Here is a 25,101-nt window from a genome sequence, read left to right as displayed (position 1 = left end):
GAGTAACTCATTTAAATGTTTACCATACTATTGTAGGGAAAGTAAAAAAGTAAAATAATTTAATAAACAAAGTATTGAGATTATTCAGATTATTTTCCCCAGGGACAATGCTTAGGATTCTTTTAATCCAAGTCAGTTTGAAAGATATATTTGCATCTGCTAACAGAATGAAAATGAACTATCCCCACAGCAGAGAATAATCCCTTCTGTCTGAAGGTGTAACAAGTCTGGATTTGTTTTGATTGTTGAGTCAGAAAGTTTGTTCGTTACATAGGTTAGCTGTAGGAAGAAAGCTGATCAATGCTTTTATTTATTAATAAGAATTTCTACTTTATGATATAGACTTTTGATTTACTTTTGATACCCACAAAGCTTGCAACAAATGGTGCAGGTCTTGATGGGATCAATCTAGTGTTTAATGGTAGTATTATTTTTAATTCACAGTGATCTACAGTTGTAAGACTGAGGAACCATCAGCAATGCACAACATAATTCCAGATTCTGAAAATAATTAGATTTGGAACATGGAGTCTTTCTGTTTCCTTTGGTTTTAGGAGTTTCCCTTTCTTTAAGGAGCAATGTAGGCATTTCAGGGAAATGCAGGAAACTGTAAGGCAGACTATGCAGGAAGAAGTAACTGCAAATGGCCTCATTCTTAGATAATCAGCTTCATTAATGAATTACTCTTACCTCCAGTGTATCTGCTTAAATCTCTCAGCAGGATCCGAGTAGGGGCTGTGTGCTTCGAGGAAGGATAAAGGACAAAATGATACAGTACTGTGGACTCAGGTTGAATGAGGGAGTCTCATTGCTGCTTGCTGGATGAAGGAGTTTTTCTTTTTTCATCCTTTTGATACTGCATGGGACTATTCTTTTTCTTTAAGCTAGACATATTCTTATCTTTCTAAAGGTTGAATTTTATGTTTTGTGCATTAATACATTTACTAAAATAATCTAATTTACTACAGCTATCAAATTACTGGTGTGGTCAGGTGACTGTTTAGTTGCCAAATTAATCCTCGTTGCGTTAAATGTTATAGCAGACTACTAAAATTCTCTGGGATTGCCATTGTAGTGTCATTTTTTTCAGAACAGAACTGTGGTTTTGAACATACTACCACTGAGTCTTTGCTGTCAGAGACTCCACTGACTTCTGTACTAGTGTTTACATGATTTGGAGGAAGAAGTTTTGTCCTGCAATTAATCATGAAGAGACCAATTTCAGTATTTCTGAATGCACTTGAATATATATTAAACTCTACGTGATCATATTTGGATGAGTGCAGGTCAAATTCAGTTGCTGCCTTTTTATATAAATTGTACTATAAAGCCGCAGGCAGTTTCAAAGAGTTTGTAATAAGCTATGGCTTTGATGTCTGCTAATGTAAATGAATGAGAAAATCAACCTTTGCCTGACTGTGACCCTTGTACTGCTTGTGGGTCACAGGTGAATTGGTTTGCTTTCTATGTAGCACATCTCACCTGTGCAAAATGAAGACCAAAAAAATCCCTTATTCATCTATAATGACAGATCAGTTTTGTAGTGGTGGCACTTTAGTTTCTATTTCAGCTATAAGGTAAAACTCCAAGAAAAATAAAGCCATCACAGTATCTTTGGCATTTTGCCATACTTGCTATGCTAGGCAGTTCAGCTGGGTGACTAAGAATGAAACCTTCAACTTTTTCTTCAGGAAGGTTAAAAAGGAAACTGCTGTCTTGGCAATAAAGAATAAATCTGCCAATTAATTTTTAAATAGTGTAACAGAACACTGGAGAAGAGAAGATATAAATCAGAATTTAAAGTGGTCAATTTGACAAAAATGTGTTTCGTCCCCAAAGATAAAAAATTTGCACTATACATCACATGCAGATGGCTATTTAAAGCATCAGCAACTGATAAAGAAACCTGCTATATTTAAAGAAAGTACAAGGTGAAATTCTATTTCCTCTCCTCAGTTTTGCCACTGTTTTTAATAAATTCAGGCTTTTACATAGGCTGTTTTGTCCAGTTCTCTTTTGTGTTATGCTGTGCAAAGTAATGAAAGACAGAGCCTGGAGTGCTCCTCTGTCAAAATCATGGCCTTTTCCGATGGTGGCAGAAAGCGTAACTCAGCGGAGAGTGTCAGACCAGAGAGCTAGGTTCTCTGGGCTGCTGGATTCACTTCATGTCATGCCAGCCAGCCGCAGACCCCCTGTTGCTCTGAGATCCAGTGGGGATCAATGCCGGGAGTTGCTGAGCCACAGCTGGTTCCCTTTGCTGTCAGCTTGCACTCCTTGTACAAAGAGGAGCCCAAACATAGACTTACAAGGCTTTTCAAGACACGTAGCGATTAGAAACATTGATGGAGCTCTGTGAGGTAGCACTGCATTGCAAAATATTTTGCGTACGTTTTGTGCTACAGCCCACAGCGCTGGTAGCACGGGGTCACGTTCTCTGCTGGAATAAACTGACATAGCGATGTGGCATCAGTTTACAGCATCAGGGAATCTAAGATAATAATTTTGAAAATGTCTTATAATCCATCAGTGTTGAAGGATACAGATGAAGGATTGAATAATGTTATGTTTAAGTGAGTCATTTACTCCTTAAAATAAAAAAGATGCTAGACAGTGTTATTAAATAATTTGGATCTGTTTACTGCAGGTAGTTATTCTAGATACTAAATTTAACATTTGACAAATGAAGATAGAAACCTACCCTTTCCTTTATACTTCTATTAAAATAGTATCATCCAAGACGAATATACACAAGAGTAAAGAAAAAGGACTAAGTTGTACTGAATGCCATCCTAATGCCATTATAGTAGCTAGTGAAGTAGGAAATGCATTAGTGTTATTTTAGTGTTACTCTAAAGATAGATGTTATTTCAGAATTATTCTGAAGAGTCATACTTATTTGAACATTTTAGTCTTGGTCTATATCACAGTTCTAAATAAAATTTTGGGATGGATTTTCAAGAGAAATCAAGACTGGCCTAACAAATTAAAAGTTTTAGCTTGGATTCAGTAGAAGCGTCAAGCACTTCAGAAAATGTCACCCACTGATGTGTCCAGTCGCTGTGAAGTACAAATTCTGTATTGTTACTTGCGCTACTGTATACCTGCCCCTCCAGGTATACTCTCAGCTGCTTGCTTTTTCCCCTTTCCTCCTATTAACATTGTGGTGTGCTCCTTGTCATTTTCTCCTACTTTTCAAATAATTCTTTTTATTTCCTGTCTGTGGAATAACATGGGTTGTCTTCCTTGGCCAGCGGTCTTACTTTGCTCCAAACTTGAGCTCTCCCTTGTTTGCTCTGAGCACCTCTTTCTCTATTTGTATCTGTTTAAACTTCCCAAAGTTTTGAAGTGCTGTTTTCAATAGGTGTGAGTGTTAGACTTGCCTACTGCGGCACAGCACCTCATGTATCATACACCAACTGAATCAATTCCTGTGAAGTGATATTCATCCATTTTTGTTCCCTTCAACACTCGTACAATTGCCACTGTCCTTTCTTTACCTCCTGTGCTATATCTACCCAGTCTTGGTGATGTGCAGAACACCATTTTTTTGTTTTTCTTCCATTGTTAAACTGTACAAATGCAAGTTGTTGTTAAAGTTATTGCTATTTACTGAAGTTTCTTTTAGTTGCTTCATTCAGTAAGAAAGTTCTATGCCTCAGTTTCAAGACTAAATTTTCCCCGTGTTAAATTGGAAGATGTTAGATCTGGCCAAACATGAAAAGCTCTTGATACTGATACGCTTTTCAGTAAAGAATTACCTTAAGGAACAATATACTTTTTGTGCATTATTCCTGGAGAGACTCGTACATCATGTGCCTCGGGCTGATGGTGCAAGATAATTCAAATACCAATGAAGCAAATTTGCCCTTGCGAAACTGGGTAATACTGTTTCAGATCATACATGAAATGAGTATTCGTAAGGGAAACACGCAAGGTAGACATTTGCAGGAGTACCACCCGCTAGTCAGGCAAAGCAAGGAAAATAGACTTTTTGGAGCGTCAAAGTGGGTTTTGGGGGGCCTAGACTGATTTTTGCAACCTAGCCTTTTTTTGTGGCATAAGCTCAGCAAATCAGCAAGATAATGGAAATTGCAAGATTTTCTCTGTGTTGTTTGGACAGACATTATTGGTACAATGATCCCATCCAGCGGCTCAGACTGAATGTGGAGCCCTTTCAGGTAGAAGCACACACCTAAGTGCAGTTTTTCCTGAAGGTCTTGTTATTGACTTCATTTTCTCAACCACCAGATCTTCAAGTAGAATCATAGAATCATAGAATCATTTAGGTTGGAAAAGACCCTTAAGATCATTGAGTCCAACCGTTAACCTAACACTACCAAGTCCACCACTAAACCATGTCCCTAAGCGCCACATCTACACATCTTTTAAATATCTCCAGGGATGGTGACTCAACCACTTCCCTGGGCAGCCTGTTCCAATGCTTGACAGCCCTTTTGGTGAAGAATTTTCTCCTAATATCCAATCTAAACCTCCCCTGGTGCAACTTGAGGCCATTTCCTCTCGTCCTATCTCTTTTTACTTGGGAGAAGAGACCGACATCCACCTCGCTACAACATCCTTTCAGGTAGTTGTAGAATACACGAGCTCTGCTTCCTCTCATTGTTTATGAAGTCTCTGACAATGCAAGGCTGCTTCATTGCTTTCTTCCTAATCCCTTTTTATCTTATTTTTTTCCTGCAATGCCAGAGAGATGTGAACCTGGTATGGGAAGGCTGAGCCTGGTTATGTTGACAACTGCTGTGATGGCTTGTCTTTGCTGTTGCTGTGGAATGTTACTCTGGAATGCCTAGAGACCTCAGCACCCCAGAAGGAGTAACGTGTTCAGGAGTTCCCACTACACTGGTGTTACTGGTTTTGTTTGGTACCTGTTTGCTTGTGTGTAGTCCTAACTATTTCAGGCTATGTTCAATGATTCTTCCTTAATAAGCTGTGGTAGAGCTGATTCATTTTGAGATTACTGGAAGCAGGGAGAATTGCTGGAAGATTTTGAAGGGCTGCCAGTACTGAAATTATTTGTTATTTTGCAAGTGTAGACATGCACACCTAGGCATGAAATTACTTCAAAACTGGGGAAAAAAATGGGTAAAGCCTAGATGAAAGCCTAACTTCTGGTGAAGTAAGGGCATACCATTGTTTTCTTCTGCTCTGTAGTTGCTTGTCTCAGAGAAGGTATTCTGCAAAGTAGAATGGTGTGCTGAGTGGGATACCTGGTGTGTTGGAATGACCTTACTCGAGTTTTACAACCAACTCAGCTACACGAGCATGGTGTTACAGGTCTTTTTCTTCAAAATAATTAGATCTGCTGAAAAGCGGTCAGTAATAGTCCAAGTAGCGTGCTGCCATCAAAGGTGCAGCCTAGAAGTGAAAAAAGTATGAGACTAAAAAGTCACAATGAGTTTTATACTTGTTCCTGTATCAAGATACATTTTACATAGCAGTCAGCCTCAGCAAGGAAGTCCCTTCCAGTTTTGTGTGTGAGCAAGTGAAGGAGGGAATTCACAGAGCCTTTCACTTGGCTTCAGCATGTCCAGGAAACAAGAAACATAATGTGAGCAATCAGCTTCCCATAGACTCAGACCTCTGCTTTTGCTCCTTGTGGTCACTTTATGACGGAAATTTAGATCTGCTCCTATACAGTGATGGTTCACTAACCTCTACCTGCCAAGTTTTTTTTACTTTGTTTTACTTTTTTTTTTTTTAAAGAATATTATATTGAAAATTCTTATAAATTACACTTTCTGTAGTTATTCAGCTTACTGAGTGTAAAATGCAGTCATTCAAATGCAGAAAACTTTTGCATCTATGTTACGTAAAACACCCATATTAGATTTGCTTTATGCATGTTGAAGTGATTCTGGAGGCATAGATTGGTGTAGAACTGCATAATAAAACACTGTTTAATGGTGTTGGCCTTGCCAAAATTGGAGACGACCAACAAAATTCTACTGTTACCTCATCATACCTTGGTAATAGTTACTCTAATCAGTTAGAGGGAAGCAAGACTGGGAATGCAAAATAAAAAGAAGTCTCTCACAGATATCTTAATTTAAGTTCAGTGTGCTCCTGTATGCTTTTAATAAAAATTTGGGGGTTAGTATTTGTCATGTTTATTAGTTCATTCTGTCTGACTATGCTTGTACTAATTTAATTATAATACAGCTTCCTTTGAAAAACAGATTAGGTGTTAAACAACTGTCCCAGCAATAGGTATGTAGATAGCAAAGGAAATCAGTAGTTCAATTTGTAGATTAAGGTCTTGTTATTTTTCTAATAAAGAAAATAATACCTGTGACCACTTCAGTATCTTGAGTAAATGGTAATTTATTTGTGGAGGATACCTTTACAGAAAGTAATTGCTCCAGTAAACACTAATGAGTGGTATGTTTATCTTAAAAGTTGCATGAACAGTTCCTGAGGGTACTAGGGCCAGATTAAGGTCTAAGGGTTAATCTAAAACACAATGCTTTAAGACCTGGTTCCTGGTGTCAGGAGGAGTTCTTCAGTATTTATTGAACATTCTTTCACGGTTTCCATCCCATTTCTTTGGCATTTTATCGCTTGCTGATACAAATTATCCAGGGTTCAATAGTCAAATGAAAGATTGGGTGAAGCATTCAGGCTTTAAACAATATATCTTTAGGGGATGTATTTTCTAACACATTTGCCCATGCTAGACCCACAAACCTGAAATCTCAGTTTTTAAGCTTACAGTTGTATTTAAACATTTTCAGATGGCATCATTCAGTTGTAAGGAATTACTGTGTTTTGCTATAAGAACAAAAACAATCAAATGATTTATTTAATTTCCAGAATTAGACTTCTGACTATGCACGCCAGTTTAACAGGTAATCCTTCTAAGTAATTTAGTTGTGGAGTTGCTTTCTGCCTGTCACTACACGAAGGCAAAGATAAAACTTTCCATGGGTTGTTCCATCTAAACAGTAGTTACTCAGTCACAACTGCTGCTCCTCCCACCAGTGTTTGTGTGTATTTGTAGTGGAAAAAGGAGATGGGGCATAAAGTCTAAAACAGTTGGCCCTATATGTTGGTTGCACTTAAGGTATTTGATGGAGATGCAGTGGACTTAACATGACCCTGAGTTAGCTCTCCTGAACTATTTGGTTGGCCGTACTTGATGCTTTGTGCCTTCCCTTTTCATATGCTTAGATATCATCACTGACCTTTCAGTATCTTCTCCCTCTTTACTTTTCTTCGTCTTGATACTTTCTTGTGATGTTACTGCATTTTCATGCGTTTAAACTTGTTATTTCTCCTTAATGTTAACGTTAAGCAGTATGGTGATGTGTCACGCAGCTGAGATGAGCAGCATCTTCAGAGGAAGAGGTGAATCTTTTTCCAGTCCCCTGGTTCAGTCTCCAGATACTTACTTGTCCTTATCCTGTAAAAGGTCCAGTTCTGAAAGTTCTTGACCACAAGAGTTTATATGGGTGGTTCATTAGAGTTTGTCCTTAGATATCCTGGTGCTACCTCCTAGAGTAAATGACCCAGGGAAGAAGAAGATACAGTGCAGGTACGGCAGTGGTTTTTACCTCCGTTTCCTTCATGGCATATAATTAGAAGTCACCTTTTCACACAGTTCCTTACTTGTTCATGAGTAATTTGGAGGCCTTGTGTATGAGCAGATCCTAGGACAGACTTTAAAGTCAATCCATGACAAGTGGACAAGTATCCATATGTACCGAGCTCAAATGCTCAGTCACCTGTTGTGACCAGGGTAGTTGGGAGTTTGGACGTGGAAGCATTCCCTTGTGAAATTAGGGAAGTACAAAGGCTTGCAGAAATTATATGCACAAATTTAAGGGTAGTGTTGGAAAATCTGGCCTCCAGTATCTTTTTGAAACATCCAGTAAAAAGGAGTCTATGATTTTTTGAGACTTTTTAATGAAAGGCTAAATTTTATGAATCTCCAGTCTGAAGTCTGCTCGTATAACTGATACGCTTTTTTTTCTGCCCAAGAATTTCCCTTGCAAACACAGCAGAAAAACAAACACAATTCTCTGTTATTTCCCTGAAAACCAAAGTTCTCTTTCCTAGCAAGATTAACTTGTCGACTAATCTTAGAGCAAACACTTTATTTTAATCTATCATTGTTTTCTGACTGTGGGTTTAGCAGAGGTCAGAAAAAGATTCATTAAAGTGATGGTGCATTTGTTTTTCCGAAAGCACATCAGAAGATTAATGCTTTGCCAAAGAAAATAAAGCAATACAGTATTTCTTTTAATACACTTCAGCTAAATGAAGTCTTAAAATCACATGCCTTGGCCCAGATGGGGTGTTTGCAGCATAAGGTACAAGTCATATAATTTCTACTACCTGAAAACTGCTTAAATGAGCTCTTCTTCAGCAATGCCATTTATTCCACACCTCAGGTGACGTAAGTCTGGTCCCTTCTCTGATGTAGAGCCATTGGAGAGCTGACTGCCAGTGTGTTTGTGCAAGTCTGTTTGCTTATACAAAGAACCCATTTAAGCTTCTCCACCCAAGAAATTAATGTTGATTTTGGATAATCCCTGGGCGATTTTATTGTATAAAATAAATAAATAAATTTTCCAAACCTGTGACGCAGCCCAGCTCTCACGTATTTTGGACTATTAGAAGCGTAGCATTTGTGTTGGGGAAACATGAACTGACACGAGGCATGGGCAATTTAATATTTGTCCAGAAGTAAAATAGGATGCATATTTCAATATAGGGTTACATGACGTTGGAGTTTCACCTGACAAGAGTGCAGGGTCAGTCGGTGATGAGGAGTTTTGCGTGTGGCTGCGCCAGACCCCACACTGCACGCTCATCCTCCAGTGTGGCTTCCCTAGGAGCAGTGCCAATGTGATTTGGTTTGGCAACAAACCAATATTTCGTAAGAAAAGTTGTATTAAACAGCTGAAACAATTCTCTGGGGTCAGCATTGGCTGTCAGGACTCGCTTTCAGTCAAAGAGAGCTTGTATGTGTATCTAACATAGGCCAGTAGATGTGGGAATCTGAACATCCTTGCTCTGAGTGGTGCTGAGCAGGGCTGCGCTGAGGATGCTTTGGCCCAGTGCAGTGGAACGGGTCTCTGTGATCATCACCGATCATAACGAACCCATCCAACTAAAAATCGTTTCTGCAATCTCTGCTTTCCCCTGCTCCCTTAAGGAAACACTAGTGCACAGGCTTGAGTGTGCTCAAGTCCTAAACTCAAGTCTGGGCAAATGCGAGGAGGAAGAAGTCCTTATTTTCACTCTACTCTTAATCCCCACCCATATCCTTTCTCGGGGTTTTTGCTTTGGCATCAGAACTGGTTCTGAATAGGCACATCTCTGCTGAAATCAGTAATAGCTATGAATATGTTGCCCTAAATCTCTATGCTGCTATTTATTAGGTAACTAAATATTAAATTAGATATCTAATATCTTAATAACTAAAATAATTAACTGTATTTGTCTAACATAGTTATCTATCTTAACTTGGAAGACGTTGAGACTGGGCTAGACTGTCTTTGCTGTATTGTTTATTAATTGCATTGCAGCGATGTTGAGCATCGCTTGTAGCAGATATTGAATTCGTGTAGTGAAAAGCAGTCGTTAACCTCATGAGATTGAACAATACAATTACAAATTTTCTTGTTTCCTTCTTGGTTTCTGGGGTCTTGTGAACCATGAGAAGTTCTCTAGAAGATTTGTACACCTATTTTACCTCGTTTTCCCTTGCTCTAACCTGGAAATAAGCTGAAGTTCTTGTAAAATCACTTATTTTCAAGAATTAAAGCATGAATGGAATGTCAAACATTAAAAGACATGCTGATAAATCACTGGAGATGGCAGTGCCTGAGTAGAACAGTATGGAAATGATAGCAAATGTTTACAAGGGAAAATTGACCTGCTCAACCCAACACACGGTAATATACATATACTCAACATAACATACTCTTTCACTTATTACTGTATCCAGTGGGCCGTCGTATTTCTGGTATTCTGTGTTTTATGTGTGTTATATATACCCTTAATTAGACTTGCGATGTAGACAGCCCACTCCTGCATGAGGTTAAGCTGCTGTGTAAATAAATAAAAAGTAGGAAAGACAGCTTTTGCTAAAAATAGAAACTAAGTTTAAAAACAATGTTTTGGCCTTAGGCTTTTATTTAGGGTTTCAGAAAACAGAACAAGCTTTTTGTTTTCCATTACTTGTAGAAAGCCTAGTAAGCAAAATATTACTTCTCATCTAATTTTGCATTCCTTGAGTGTGTTTTAGTAAACCCCTTTTTCATTTAGAGTAAACTACTGTAAATTATGCTGGGATATGATCATTAGTAGTTTTAGTAGAAATAGTAGTTTAACTGAAGAACTTCTTTGTTGTGACCTCTGTGGTAATAGTTTAAGCTCAGAAAAAAGCCATCAGAACACATTCTTGAGCAACTATTTTGCTTTGAAAGGTTATGTTTCATACAGATGATCAAAAAGGCAATATACTGCCAGCCCACTCATGCTAGCAATTAATACTATCACTGTCAAACCCCCGATAACTTCACTCCAGTAGCGTTAGTAATTTTTAGCATTTGAGGTTACTGACCAATTGCCATCAAATTTACTACATGCGGATTAAAAGACCAATCAGCCTTCGTAATTTGATGAGCTGTGTTCACAGTCATAGGCAGTTAACTCCATAGTTATCACTTAGTCCAAGCAGGTGCAAAACCAGCTACATCTGAAATGGATCTATGGTGCTATCTAACTTTCTCTTACAGTAGTTTTTCAATGCATTTCAGTCTTTTTAATGTATGTGTCTTTACAGTATCTCTGCCTGAGGGATACTTTCTTCCACATCTGTTTTTCTCATAGGGAACTGATGCAGAGGACATCAAAAGAAACCAAGTGGGAAGTTCAACACCTAATACTTGGTGGGCTGGGTAGGGCTGTGTGTGCGCTACCTCTGTTAGCTGCTCCTGAATTGTTAGAGGTGGGTGGCTTTTGCCAGGAACCTGTATGCTGTCTGTAGGACCATGGCTCAGTAATGAGCCGGTCCCCATCATGTGCCTGAACCTTGCTGCCAGGAGATTTAGCTTATGTCAGACTAAAGCTGCATTGCAAGTCAACATGTAAGGAGTGTAAAAGATCAGAGGTTTAAACTAGAGTATGAAATTAAGCCCTGAGATAATAGCATGGATTTTAAGAGATTAAGTGATATTAGTACCAGTACATCTCTTTTAGATAAGCTGTAGGCATACGTTCCTTCATGCTTGCTGCCTCTTCTTTCATTCTTTTTTCCAGTATTTCTTCTTACAGTCTTTTCCATAGAGGAGTCCAGCTTAAACTGGAGTGGTATATCCTGAACATAGCTTTTAGTTTAGTGGGTAGAGCACTTTTCTAGCAGATGAAAGAGCTGTGAACCCCCTTAGACAGGGAAACTTGAGAGCCGTGTCACCCACCTCATGAGCAAGAGTGATGCCCAAATTGCTGTAAATTCTCACAGGCACCAGATCATCCTTGTCTTGTTGACCGGCCAGGAAGCGAGTAGCAAAGTCCTCATCATAAGTGATTGCCCAGTCTCCTTTAGGAGGTCCCTGGCAAAACAGGAATGAAATTGCACAATAACCTAGAACCATGAAGCTCTAACTTGATCTTCCTCTTTGTGGCTGGATTGACAATGATAAGAACCTACATAAATAGGGGTAGTTTATGTAAGTGCAAGTGCTCCATGTTGACACATATGCGTTTCATATTTTTCCTCATTCCATGGGACTTTTTTGTGCATCTTTATTATAGGACAGGAGATTTTGAATATGTGAAGGTTCTTAGTGCATCATAACATATATGATAGTTTGTCATGAGTGAAGGGACTCTTATTCCTGGGCAGTATTGCTAGTGTAGATCCTGATGTCTCAATGTAAAGTTGGATTGATTTAAGGTGATCCAATGCCTTGAGTTTGGTCTTGTTCTGAATGAAGGGGATCACAATGCTGGATGATGTGCTATGAAGCTGCATGTGTTTTCGTATCCTTCCCTGGTTCCCCAGCTACATATAAGGCTTCACATCCTGTACATGTGATTCATCAGTCTATATTTATCAGTGGTGGTAACTTAATATTAAATTTTTAAGTTTGGTGGGTTTTTTTTTAAATTAATAAGTTTTTTTATTTCAGAGTTTTCCAAAGAAATGAAAAAAAAGATACTTGAAATTTCTATCATTAAAACAAAGGACTTTTTGTCTTTTATGTTTCAGACACAGATATTAAGGAGCTAGAGGATGTTTTTGGACTTAACGGACAAGTAGAGCATAAGCTGAACTTCCTCAAAAAGAATGTATCAAAAGATATAAAGCTGGTACTGATTGCTCATTCTATTGGTTGCTACATCACACTGGAGATGATGAAGCGAGCATCAGAACTTCAGGTACGTTAACGTTATAGAATGGGAGTTATATTATTAGCAAAGCAGTGCACATGCTTAGCCTATGGGTAATGCTGTGTCTTTCCTGTGGAAGCTTTATTCTGCTATACAAAACCTTTCAATTAAAATGAAATAAAAACATTAATGACTGATCCTAATAACATATAATAAAGTAGTGTGATGTAAAATAAAGTTCTGACTCTGAATTTGGACTGTTAAATGCCCTTGTAATATAAATAATTGATAATGGTGATAAATATATTTAGGACTTTCTTGTCTTCTCATCTTTAAATAGTTTATAAACAGATCTCTAGATATTTGGCAATTACATTATGTTACTACACCAAAAATTAAGACTGGTTATGATTTTAATAGCAGCTTCTTATCTCAAGGCAAGCTGAGTGCTGGCTGTACATGGGGAAATGTATGAAAAAGAATACTAATATAAGTTGTGATGAGTACTACTATGAAGGATGTTGTTTTTAAAATGTAATACATATATAATTTAATACATATATGTATTTAATGCATATGTCGTTGTTTCTGCAACTCAGTCTTGGTTTGTGTAACTTGATGAGAGTGAGAGGTGTTACTGCATGTTCTTGTGTATCTGAACATTTTTCTTTGTCACTGTGAAGCAATAAGAAGGCTGAGGCAGGATCATGTCCTTGCAACTCTGGAAATGGCAAACTGTTAGTGCTCAGTAATAACTTGCTCTACTAGCGGATGATGAATGAAGAATACTGAATTTTTATTCTTAAACATTCACTCTTGCTAAATCATTGCCTCGTCCTTTACATTATAAAATCTGCAGTGGAAGGAAGTGCAGTGTTAGCGTAAAGTTTGTGTTTAATATACGCATGAGTAGGTTCTTCCACTTCTTCATAACCGTTTCCACTGCACATCTTTTTTTTTCCTTTAAAGGAAACAGCAACTAAAAATGTGAAACATGAGGTTAACCTGATATATTTCCACAGGCATATTTCACTTTGTGATTATAAACAAGGGCATTTTTTTTGAGAGAACTTTTATTACTGTTTTATCTTTTCAAGAGGGAGTGTTCTAGAAAATATCATATGCAGTAATTTGTCCAAAAATATCAACTTTTTTTTGGTCAACGTCTGTACAGTCTTTATTACACAATTGGCTTTATCTGGTTTCAATTAAACTACGAAATGTTGAGTAATTTTTTTACACCTGGCTCACTGGATGCTGGCAGCTTGCTGTTCATCAATGTTTTGAAATGTAGGTATCTTTGGGACACTCTTAGACTGCGTGGTGCACTGCATTCATGAAGTTAATATATGACAAGCTACATTTAAGATGCATTTAACAATAGAAAATATTTGTGTAAGCCAGAGTGTTGTGCAATCTTTGTCCCTTTGCCAAAAATAAGTTAACTGTTAGGTTTTATAACATATGAAGTGTGATAATAAGAAACTTGTGTTTCCACCTCTCCCTTTATTTTTACTGGAATATTTGATTCCCACAAGATTTTGAGCACATATGTGTATTTTAGTAGCTAGATCATTTGATTTTATTTTTGTGTAGTTCTTATGTGATATTCTTTTATTACATCAGTTTTGGTTTTGGTCTTAAATTCTCTGGTTTAAGAGCCTTTGATTGCTTACAGTTTATTATTCTGAGCTAGAGGTTAATGTGTTGTATTTATTGTTCAAATAATTCAGTAAACGTTTATATTTGGAGTGTACGTTTAGCAGATTTGATTTTTGTTACCCAATTTAAAGCTCTTTCATAATCTAACCAAATATAGACTAGATTGTCCCTCTTGTACAATGATGAGGAAACCGGATGAACTTGAGCTAGCATGCATGAAAAAGAGAAAGTACTATCTCCTTATGTCTCCTTCTTGGTTGCTCTTCAGCTGTTGGTTTTGAATGCTGCTGATTTCTTGGGCCCTTGTGCTCTGCAGGTTCATGGGGTACTGTGGGTTTTTTTCTTAAACTTCTGTGAAATAATGCTTTCTTATTTCATTAAAAGAGAAATGAAACAGGAATTGCCAATTTCCCCTAGGATAAATTCAGTTTTGGACCCCATCCCTATTTTTCTGTTGACTCTCAGGGAGGCTTCTGTTAACGGTTTCTTCAGGAGACCCCTTAACACAAACTTGGTCTTAGGTTGATACCTTTAACTAAGTCTGATTAGTAGGGAAGGGCCACACAGGTTACATCCATACTTGTAACTAAGTGGGGCTACTGCATGGATCTGAGTACTGGGCCAGCTATGCAGTGACATTTTTGGACTAGTCTTTAAGAGACTTTTTGGCCCAAAGCAGCCAGCAGCTCCCAGAGAACACCCTGGCATGGTTCTGGGCTTGGCAGAGGCCCAGGACCGTTCCCAGTAGTTAGTTTGGATGCAGACATCCTGTTTTGAGGCAGGGGGAAATTCAGCCATGTGGACACAGACCATCCCATGCCATCCTGTTCAATGGCAGGACCAGGGAATAGTTCCTGGCTGATCTGTTTGCTGGTACACATGTAACCATGAACACTTCTCAGTTGTCGTGGTGGGCATCAAATCTTAACAAGATTTGCCTCTTCGTGGGAAGTGGAGCATCCAGAGTTTGTCAGACTGCTAAAAAATTTTGACACTGGGAAGGAAAAATGTTAATCAGCCTTACTCTGTGGAGATGGACAAATGCAATGATGTACAGCTTGCTTGATACTTGTCTTAACCTCATAATCTTCTTCGCTCTTCATTCAGCCAGCAGAACTGAAAATTGAAGCTGAGTGACAAAATTATTTTCTCAGTTGTTGGAGCTTGAGCCTAACTCATAACTATGCTACATCCTCCAGGCATTCTCTTCTAAAATACAAATCCTTACTTGGAGGATTTCCTTGTGCTTTGCTGGCAACATAACTGAGCATTTCCTAAAACACTCCGTTTGATCATTAATTTAATCAAAAGATTGACACTTCCTTGCTAATGAAATTCAATCTGTTACAGCATTAGTCTTTCATTTGCAGTGATGCTTTTGAAATGCCAGCACCTTTGTGGTAATAAATTAACACTTATTAATGAGTGAAACTATCATACAATGTAAGCATTGCTCTTCCTGTAAAACTCACTGAGGAGGAAGAGTTTAAAACCTCTGAGTAGGTATCAGTTTAAGCAAATACAATTTCTGTAATATATAATTCAAAACCACGCATTGCTACTATGTCTCAGTGGTGTGAAAGAATATTGGGTATTGCTAGAACTTGGTTGATTTTATAAATAATAGCTAACAAAACATAAGTTGGAACAGTTGTGTATAAAACAAGTTCCTATCTTGGAAACCCTGTCACATCATTTCCGTGCACGTGTTCGTGTGCATCTGCCTTACCTTTTCTTCACTGTGTTCTCTTCCAAACAGAAATTTATTCGTCCGTACTTTCTTTGAGAATTCTGATGACCATAACAAAATAACATAGTTCACATTTGATGTTTCCACAAATTTATACAGTAGCATAACCATATTTTCCTGTTTTTTCTTTTGTCTGTATACAAATTGCATTCAGGTCTTTCACTTGAGGAGCTACAACTTGTTCAGGACCTGGTAATGTATGTAGCTTAGAAGGTTTCTGCAACATGTCTTATTCTTCATAAATCAGTACTGACTTGTACCCATCAGGAGGCTGTACACTCACCAAGCTTTCTTGAGTTAAGCAAGCAGACGTTTCTTCATTGCTGACTATTCTAAATTAATTTATGATGTGTAAAGTGTTGGTGCTATTCATTCCCTTTTATAAATAAATTAAACATGCCTAACAGGAGGTACCGGGCATTTTTTGTTAACCTTTTGAATTACTGAAATTGGCTATATATCCCTGCTGTGGGTTTTCTGTCTGTTTAGCCAGTTTCTAATCCATAGAAAAATGTTTCTCTCACCCATTATTAGTATCATTAGTGGTCACAGGGATTGAATGACCTCAATGAGAAGCATTTTATTGGAGCTTTTTGAATATAGTTAATTTAGATGATGCTCCTGTATATGCATGGTAGCTTTATTTCTTTCTTCTTTTTTAAATTTTCCAAAATATTTAGTTAAAAAAGCAAAGGAGCTTTCATCTAGAAAACATTATTGTTGTTACTTCTGATGTTAGAAAAAGCCAGAAGTACATTTTATCATTCTTTTTTAAATTTAGCTGATAATAGGTTAGTTTTCTGTCATTCCAAAGTTTCTTTTGTTGCACTGTTAGTAATGGGGTCTTTTATTACCCTTGGTGCTCCCCTAAATCACACGTTTAGTGTAACATATGTAGTCCTCATTTTGTGGTTTCATACTTCAACGAAAAGGCCACGTTCCATCTGTTGTGAACAGCTTGCTTGGAAACATTGATGGCCTACAGGTACACAACAGAATGACAGATGTCACGACTCTATTAGCTTTTTTTCTTCCTATTGTCTAGAAATCTGCTTCTTCCCGATTACCTGCAGCCCTTTGCAACACATCTTAGTGGGAGAAGACGTCTCTGCACATGGTCCTTCTGACAAAGACATTGATTGGGATATGAAATTTCAGAAACGCTCTTCTCTTTGCCATCTCTTGGCAGGGGAATTTCTTTTTTTCAGCGTGTGTGAAAAATTACCTGTATATATAGAAGTAGTTTGTTTTAAAAGAAGCTTTACTAAAACAGTGAAAAATGGCAATCAAGAGTTTTCATTGCAATGTATCTTTATATGCCACATAAAATGGAATAAATAATTACTCACAGAAGAAATGAAAAAAATCTCTCTTAACAATGTGTGAACATCTATCCATAAATACTTTTTTTGCAGTAAGACGGAATATGAAGTTTAAAGCAAATTAGCTATTCCTGAATAAGTCAAGTAAAACATTCTGATTCTAAACCAAATGTCTTTTTCTGATATAGCTTAATCTATTTTCAAAATAACTGAAGATAATGGTTTTGAATGTATTCTAGATTCATTCTGGACAAGAGTGTTCACACATGAAGTTATTCAGGAGTATTTCCATGTTTAGATATTCTTTACTCGGGCTTTAATTTACCAAGTCTGTTGGTCAACATCAGTTCTGCAAGTTATCAAAGCTTTTCCAAAGTTTACTGGCAGAGATAATCCTCTTTTTGAAATTCGGTGTCCTGAAGACAGAAGCTTCAAGTAGGTGTCTTTTTTTTTTTTTTCTTCTATTTTTTAAGCTTTTGGTTCTCCCAAGAGCTGAACTGGACAAGGTGAGAATTTTATTTTGCTGCTGTTGGCAAATACATAATTGGCCATCATAGCAAAAAGATCCCACCTGCTAAATGAGTTGTTTTTCACATCTTTTTATGTGATGAGAATAGTTACTTATGGGGAGGGAGGAAGGAGTGTGTAAGTTGTTTTGTAATGGTTTAAAATCTCCCTTGGACAAATTCTAGATTCTCTCACTGCTGTCTTTCTGCCTCGAATCAAGTTGGTTCTTTTGTCTCTGGTTGACACTTAGTTCTTTTCTGTTGAAGTACTTGGAAAGCTCCTCCTAACTTTAGTGAAAGTAGAATTAGGCCATAAGAGAGAGAAACATGTCAGAATTCTTCTGCTAAGTGATTTATTGTGATACAGAATTCAATGCAGTGACCCTTTATGTTAATAATTCAGTTTCAGTTCTGTTGAAAGCTTGATTATGAATTTGGGAAGCACTTTCATAATGTTAGGAAAGAGAAAAGTCACCATGTTTTTAAATATGGGTATTTCTACAAGAAAAAAAATTTCTTTAGTCTAGAATTACTGGAAATCCACAGGGACTATGAGACTGTGAGATTAAAAGAGGGAGATTTTTTTACCAGTACAGGAACTACTAAGCATGTCTGACCTTTGAGATAATAAGGGAATCTTCTCAGCAGCATGAATGGATGAGGGAAAGACTGTATGAAGGTAATGACATTTGTTCAGTTTCTATTTTGCTGAGATTAGAACCCGTATATGTAATCCAAGACTGGTGGTGTCGTTATTACAGAAAACATCTTCTGAAAGGACTCTAATTTAGCAGGTTCTGACATCCTTAGAAGTTCTAGTGCATTTTGGAAGTAGAAAGAAAATGAAAATATAAACACACCTGAGATAAACAGGAATATAAATTTTTATTCCGTTTTTGAAAGTTTTATTTAACATAATAGAATCTAAGTCAAATGCTGATTACCTAAATTAGATGTCACAGTACTTTAAACAAAGTCAGTTTACATAGCTGTTGTCTAGGTAAATTAACTTCTGATGATCTCACTGACGATTATAAAGTTTGAAATATGCTTAGTGAACAAATATATTTTTTACCACCTTGAATGCTCTCTTACAAAAGTAAGCTTATCTCAGATCTTTTGAAGAGTACAGTCAGACTGCATAAAATAGAAAAATAGCCAGAAGATTTCTGAAGAGAGATGATGTCTTCTCTTATGTAGAGGATTATACTTCGTATACCTGTGTGCCAGGGTGCAGCGTAACCAACAGCACAGTAGAAGCGTGAATAAATGTCCTTGGTTTGTGCAGCCTTGTTTTGATTTGTCCTTGCTGAGAACTGTTTGCTCTTGGTTCCTTAATGGTTTGCAGTAATGGATGGAATATGGTTAGGTGGTTATGTGTAGCAGTAGGGATCATGATCTGGAGAAACAGAATGGAGAAACACTATTTTTATATGAATTTCATATTACTTGCAGGCTTAAATTATAAAGTGCAAAAAATCTCCATAAAAATTAAAATGGGTAAAAGACTTACAGTAACACAAACCCAGTGACAACATTTGCAAAATTATTATGCAGGAAAAAAATAGATGGCTATACTTAGCAGACCTCACAAGGGAATTGGTACACATTTCAAATAAATGTGTATCTTGTGAAAAGAGATGCAAATTTCTAGGCCATGATATAAAAGTAAACTGAGTCTGATGTATTTTTCTTCTCCTTCAGTCCATCCGTCTGGATAAATGAGCTACATATTAAAAAAAAACCAAGCAAACAGCATTGGGCTGATATACACCCATCTTCATCCCCCTTTAAGTGTTGAGGGAGCAAAATAAGAAAGACTCTAACACAGTTTTGCACAGATTTAATCATGAGTCTAAGTTCAGTTGCCTTCAGTGAGTCGTGTGTTAATTTAACTTTATGGATGTTTTAAGTTGGTCACTGCATTGGACTATTTCTGTAATATATATATTTTGGCAGTTCTCTTTATCAGTTCTTGATAGATAGCAAGTCTTTGGGAGCATATACAAGGAAGCACAGGTGGTCTGAGCCAGCAATTAGACTAAAATTTGCTTTAGTTGTACACACATTGCAGAGTCTGCATATTCCACCTTGCACAGATGACAAAGTTCTGATGAGTATGTTCTCTCAGTGATGCCTCAGGCACTATCCGTAACTCTAGTGGAATAGCTGGTAGAGGAAGCACTACGAACTTGGTGCATAAGCAAACATTATGCAGCTCTCTTATTTGGAAAAAGCGAGAAGTAATGCAGATGATTTATTAAACCTGAGCAAATAAAATAAATAAGATACTGTATCTTTGAAGCATCAAGGAAGTTTCTACAAAGATTTGTGGAGACATTTAAAAAAAAAAGAAAGGAAAAAATGAAAACTACCTTCATATGAAAACCCAAGACAAACATAAAACCTCTCTTTGGGGTTTGAGGCTACAAAGCAAAGAGCAATAGTGGGTGAGTTCATGGCAAACAAAGATTTGTTAGAGACGTGCTGACTTTTGACTGAGACACTCATAAAAGGCCACCAGCCTGAATTTAAAAGCTCAACAAAACTTCAGAACACTGTCGGTGAAAGGCTGATAACTGTGGAATGGGATTGAGAGTGTCAGCTCACCCAAGAGACCACTAGCAACCATTATTTTCACTGGCTTGATGACAGACTCTAATCCTAACAGTCCCAGTCATATTCTTTTCTACCTCTCCCCGCCAAAAAAAAGCTTTAAAAAATGTAAACTGCCAGAACATGCAGCAATCAACAGGCAGATGGGATTTTTTGTATAATCCTCACTGGATGCCGCCTTTGTGAATAGGAACAGGCACTGTCTAGATTGCCATGTGCTGCATGGGTCTGCCTGAAATTACTTTTCTCTCCACAGACAAACAACCCACCTTGTAATATAGAGGATAAAAGAATGTGAAGTATCTCAAGGAATCAAAAAAAAATTTAGGAAACTTTAGAATGTAATGAGAAATAAACTGTTGAACGTGATACATCTTCAGATGTAAAATGCCTAAGCACAAATTAAATAAGGAGTCAATATTTTTGTCTTTTGCTTTCACCAGGGAGAGACATGCATCTTTCTCCACATTAAGAATATAATTTTTATCACAGAAAATTGGCTTCAAGCCAAAGTGGCATGCACTATCAATTATCGGCAAGTAACTAAACCTATCAGGAACTGAAATGTGATCAACAAGCTGAGAATAGTCTTCAGTCATGCTGTGAAGATACCTGACCATTATTGCTTTGTGTCTGTCTGGTTTTCTGGTTTCTGCTTTCTTGTCTTAAGCAGATAAATTAGCTTTTAATCAGACATTGTGTAGTCTGTTACACATGGTGCAGTCTTCTGACTCTTATGTTGACCAAATATGTTGTGACCAACAGTGTATTACTGCCTGCTAGTTAACAATCCAATTTCCTCTCAAATGAGATAACAGGATTTATGCTTTAAAGTTGTTCCCCCCCAAAAAAGGAGAGACAGAGAGAGAGAGATAAAAAAGTAAAAGAGATTTCCAGAGGGCTCTACTTTATATATCTGTCCTGTCTACAATCCAGACTTGTTCTTACTTATAACTGTAGAAGTAGCAAGCAAGAAACCGTGAAAGGTGAGATTCAAGTTACCAACATAAGATTATAAGATTCTGGATTTTTTGGCAACACAAAAATTTAGGATTAGGAACATGTAAAATTTTCAGAGTTTCACGCTGGGAAGGATTATCTGTTGAACTATGCCCTTTTCAACGTCTTCTGTGTCATCGCTGTTGAGATCTTAAACTTCTAACCCAAAACCTGGAGTTTACCAGTGGAAGATTTGGATAAGGCTTATGGTGCTTGTCAGCCTACTTGGCCAAAGCTCACACCTGATTATCTGGTCCAAAGAAAGCTTTTTGAAATTAACCTTTACTTGAATTGCTTTGTTTTATTCTGCTTACTAGTATTTTATGCCATGTTTCTGTTATATGGTGTTAGTACACCATCGCTCAGCTCATGTTAGCCACATGGAAGCTGTAGTTCATCATATTGTCAACACCTGAAAGGGGGTAGCTGAGTTGTGGATTTGCCTGGCTGAGTTCAGTGTCTGACCAAAAAGCGTCAATATAGAAACTCAGTTTAGAAAATAAAAAGCTTAAAGATTGCAATATGACAGTCTTAAGAATAGAAAAAAAGGGTTATACATTAAATTAAACAAAACTCATTTTTAAATCCACTCTTTTTGTATCTACCAACTGTAGACCAGAGGCTACACTGTCAGTTTGTCTTATCATTTGATTCCTAAATGTCTCTCCTAAAAACAGAAACTGAAATACCAGAAAGATAAGGTACAGTAAGTATTAAAGCTCTGTTTTGCCTTCTAGAAAAGACTTTTGAAATATATAGATCATTCATTCTTAATACAGCCTTACATGTATTTTGAAAACAAATTATGCATTTCTGAACAGTGCTGCCATGTGTATACATAGCATACCTTGTGTGGTTTTTGAAGTGGGTGAAGCAGGTAGATATCACCTGCTCAGTCCTAGATCTTTATGGGAAATACTAGATTACATACAGTTCAGTACTCTTCTGAGTCAGGAAAACTTACAGTCCGGAAATGCTGAAGATCAGGTGAGACTGGTAAATAGTAGAGTGATAGTTAAAAGAACAAGTGCGAATTTAATTAAAATGGATGTCTGGTGCAATTAAAAGACAGGCTTAAGAAAATCAGCAGCAGTATATCCGTCAGAACGTGATTACCAAGCATATGAATACAAGTTTCTGTTTTTAACATTGATCGCATTTTTAAGAGTGAGGATTCAGAGTCAATAATAACGTTGCCCTAAGATTAGCTTGTTTAGATCATAAGCCTGTGATAAGAAGGCCTGAGGAAAAACTAATTCCCAAGACTTTCTGAGGACAATCGTATTTTGTTCATAATGTTCACTGAAACTTCAACCTCTGTCACCTTGTTTAACGTATTTGGGTTACTGCTCAGTTGAATATAGAAACAATATGAAAACCAAGATTTTGGTCTGTGATGATTCAAAGTAGGAAAACATAAGAACAATAATTCTGATTTCAAGAGACTTGAATTTTTTTAAACACGTGTTTATTTCGCTGCTAATGAAACATCTGATTTCTTTTCAGATGTGTGTAGTCAGAATTCAAATAAACCTATAAAAGTTATTTTTTCTAGGAAGTTAAAAGACATTAAAGTAGCCAAATGTACAAACAGAAAAGGAAGAAAAATAAACTGAAAAGCAGAATCTGTGATCATTCATCAAGAATCCAAAGTAAAACATGAGAATGAAGAAGAAATTAAAGACTAAAAATAAAAAGATGGCTAGAATGGTAAATGGCAGAATAACAGGATTTATTAAGTACTGTGGATTTTTACAGATTTGTTAATAAAATCTTGTTATTTTGAATCTCCAAAAATTTGGATTCATATTATAATAACTAAGTGAAATGATTCTATAAAAATGAGGGCATCATAAACATATAACAAGAAGTGAATTTCAAAAACAATTAGGAATTATAGCATATGTTTTCAAAAGAGCTCAACACCCTTTTGAAAGCTGGATTTCCCAAAGAACTTTTTATGCTGGGTGGTGCGATCTTTTGAAATTCTGTCTGCAGATGTGTATGCATTGCACTTGAAAATCGGAGACTCATCTCTTTGGAGAGTTGGACTAAAGGATCAAAATTCAGTATCAAGATATGTCGCACATAGCTTGAATTTGTTTTGTTCTACTGCAATTAATATGCTTTTACATAAGACAGTAGAGCCAGAAATCAGCAGTTTTCATGCTAATTTAAAATTGACTAGAGAAAAGGAGAAAGCAGTCAATTAGGGCATTAAAGAATTGTTCATGAAAGGAGCATGTGAAGGGACATTGTGGAGTTTTTGAACATAGACTTTGCAAACATGTAGTTAAACTTTGAGCACGGCTATACCTCTAGTAACCAATATCTGTTCCTAGAAGCTCTATATTAAAATGTAATTTCACTGGCAATCCTGAGCCCTCAACAAAGAAGTTGAACTGCTTCCTCAGCTCTTGTCTCTCATTGTATGTGATGCAGTTACTCAAGCAGTGAGGAAGGACTTGGCTTGGATCTTCTAGTTAGAAGAGGTTACTTAGAATGGACAGTGTTGTAATTAAAAATATTTCCTACTCTGCCATATTGTTAATTTGTTCATTCCTCGTGGTTTACAGTGAAGTCTCGGGATGCTTACTTTATACGCTAGAGTGCAAAAATGTATTCCTCTGCATTAGCTTCTATACTGAGAATGGTGTGTCCTGTTCGAAGAGTTCACTGCAGGAGTGAAAGGAATCAGAAAAAGTCACAAACTTTATACAAAACAGTTATAAGATCTCTGAGCTTAGATTGCACATTCACTGCATTTAGGGCATTTCTAATACACTATTGAATTAAGTTCAGATAAATAGCAGAGAAATTTTTTTTCCCTGTCTTTTTAATATTTCTTTGATTACTGATTATTTTAGGGGAATTTTTGCCAATGCCATGATGGATCTTTTCAGATACCTGAGGATGTGTTGAGTGGCTGTAAACCTCCATTTAGAGAACTAAATCAAGCCCTAGATTTCTTCTTAAGAATCACCCTCTGTGCTCTTATGACTGAGGCTATCTTCAAAATTAAATGTAATAGAAGTCCACTTCCTTTTCCATTTATTTCAATGTGTAAATATTTGAAATGCTTGATTTCTGTTGTTTGGATACAATTCTACTGAACTGTGACACTTTGGAAAAAGAATCATTGGAGTTTGCCCTTTCACGTGGAATTCGGTGTTAAGTATACATTTAAGTGGAAGTCCAGGAACCACAAATGTATTTAATAAACTTGTTACCTTTGGAGTCCTGTAAGAAATTTCAATTAATGTTAATGAAAATATGCTTCTAATAACTTTGTCACAACATTTCTAGTCACTGGAAAATTGTAAGAACATTCCACTCCATTTCAAATTCCAAAACAAAGCATAATTCTGTATAAGGAGTAGAATTCACTGAGTCCTAATTGTTCTTGAAAACATTAAATTTCTACTCTTCTGTTTTAAAACAACAGGATGACTACTGTAAGTGTATTTTACTGAAATGAAACGTACAAACCCCAGATCTCAATAAATATAATTTGAATTGTGACCTTTAATGGCAGCTGGCAGAGTTCAGACTTTTTACCTGGCATTGGCAATTGAGAAGTATTCTCCAAATTCTTGTTCTCAGTTGCACTAAACCCCTTCCTACCTGATGACCAGTTTTATTTGCATGATAAATTAGATATGATAATTTTGCTCTTTTAGCAGATTCCTGCCTATATTCCATTTGTCATAATAACTAAGGCTAGGAGCAGTCTGTAGTATTGCGAAGGAAAGAATTTTGTATTTTTCCCTTATTATTTAAAATGCTTACAGTGCTGGGAAAGTCAATGCAAGGATGGAAAAACGAGCTGACTGAGTGAATTCCTCACTCCCTCCTCTCTCTTTTTCTCTTCTTCTGATACCCT

At 36.9% G+C, this 25,101-nt stretch overlaps 1 protein-coding gene across 3 annotated transcripts in view; it reads left to right on the top strand.

The window, feature by feature from the left end:
* The window catches only part of LDAH (lipid droplet associated hydrolase), a 110,198-nt gene that overhangs the window by 29,723 nt on the left and 55,374 nt on the right, over nucleotides 1-25,101 (top strand). For all 3 annotated transcript variants that reach the window (XM_050893771.1, XM_050893770.1, XM_050893772.1), the window contains one exon: nucleotides 12,242-12,411. In XM_050893771.1, the coding sequence (XP_050749728.1) occupies nucleotides 12,242-12,411 (170 nt within the window). The remainder of the gene's footprint in view (nucleotides 1-12,241; nucleotides 12,412-25,101) is intronic.

This window comes from Gymnogyps californianus, chromosome 3 (genome assembly GCF_018139145.2).
Source record: "Gymnogyps californianus isolate 813 chromosome 3, ASM1813914v2, whole genome shotgun sequence".
NCBI lineage: Eukaryota > Metazoa > Chordata > Aves > Accipitriformes > Cathartidae > Gymnogyps > Gymnogyps californianus.
This window is presented reverse-complemented; position numbering and strand designations above follow the sequence as displayed.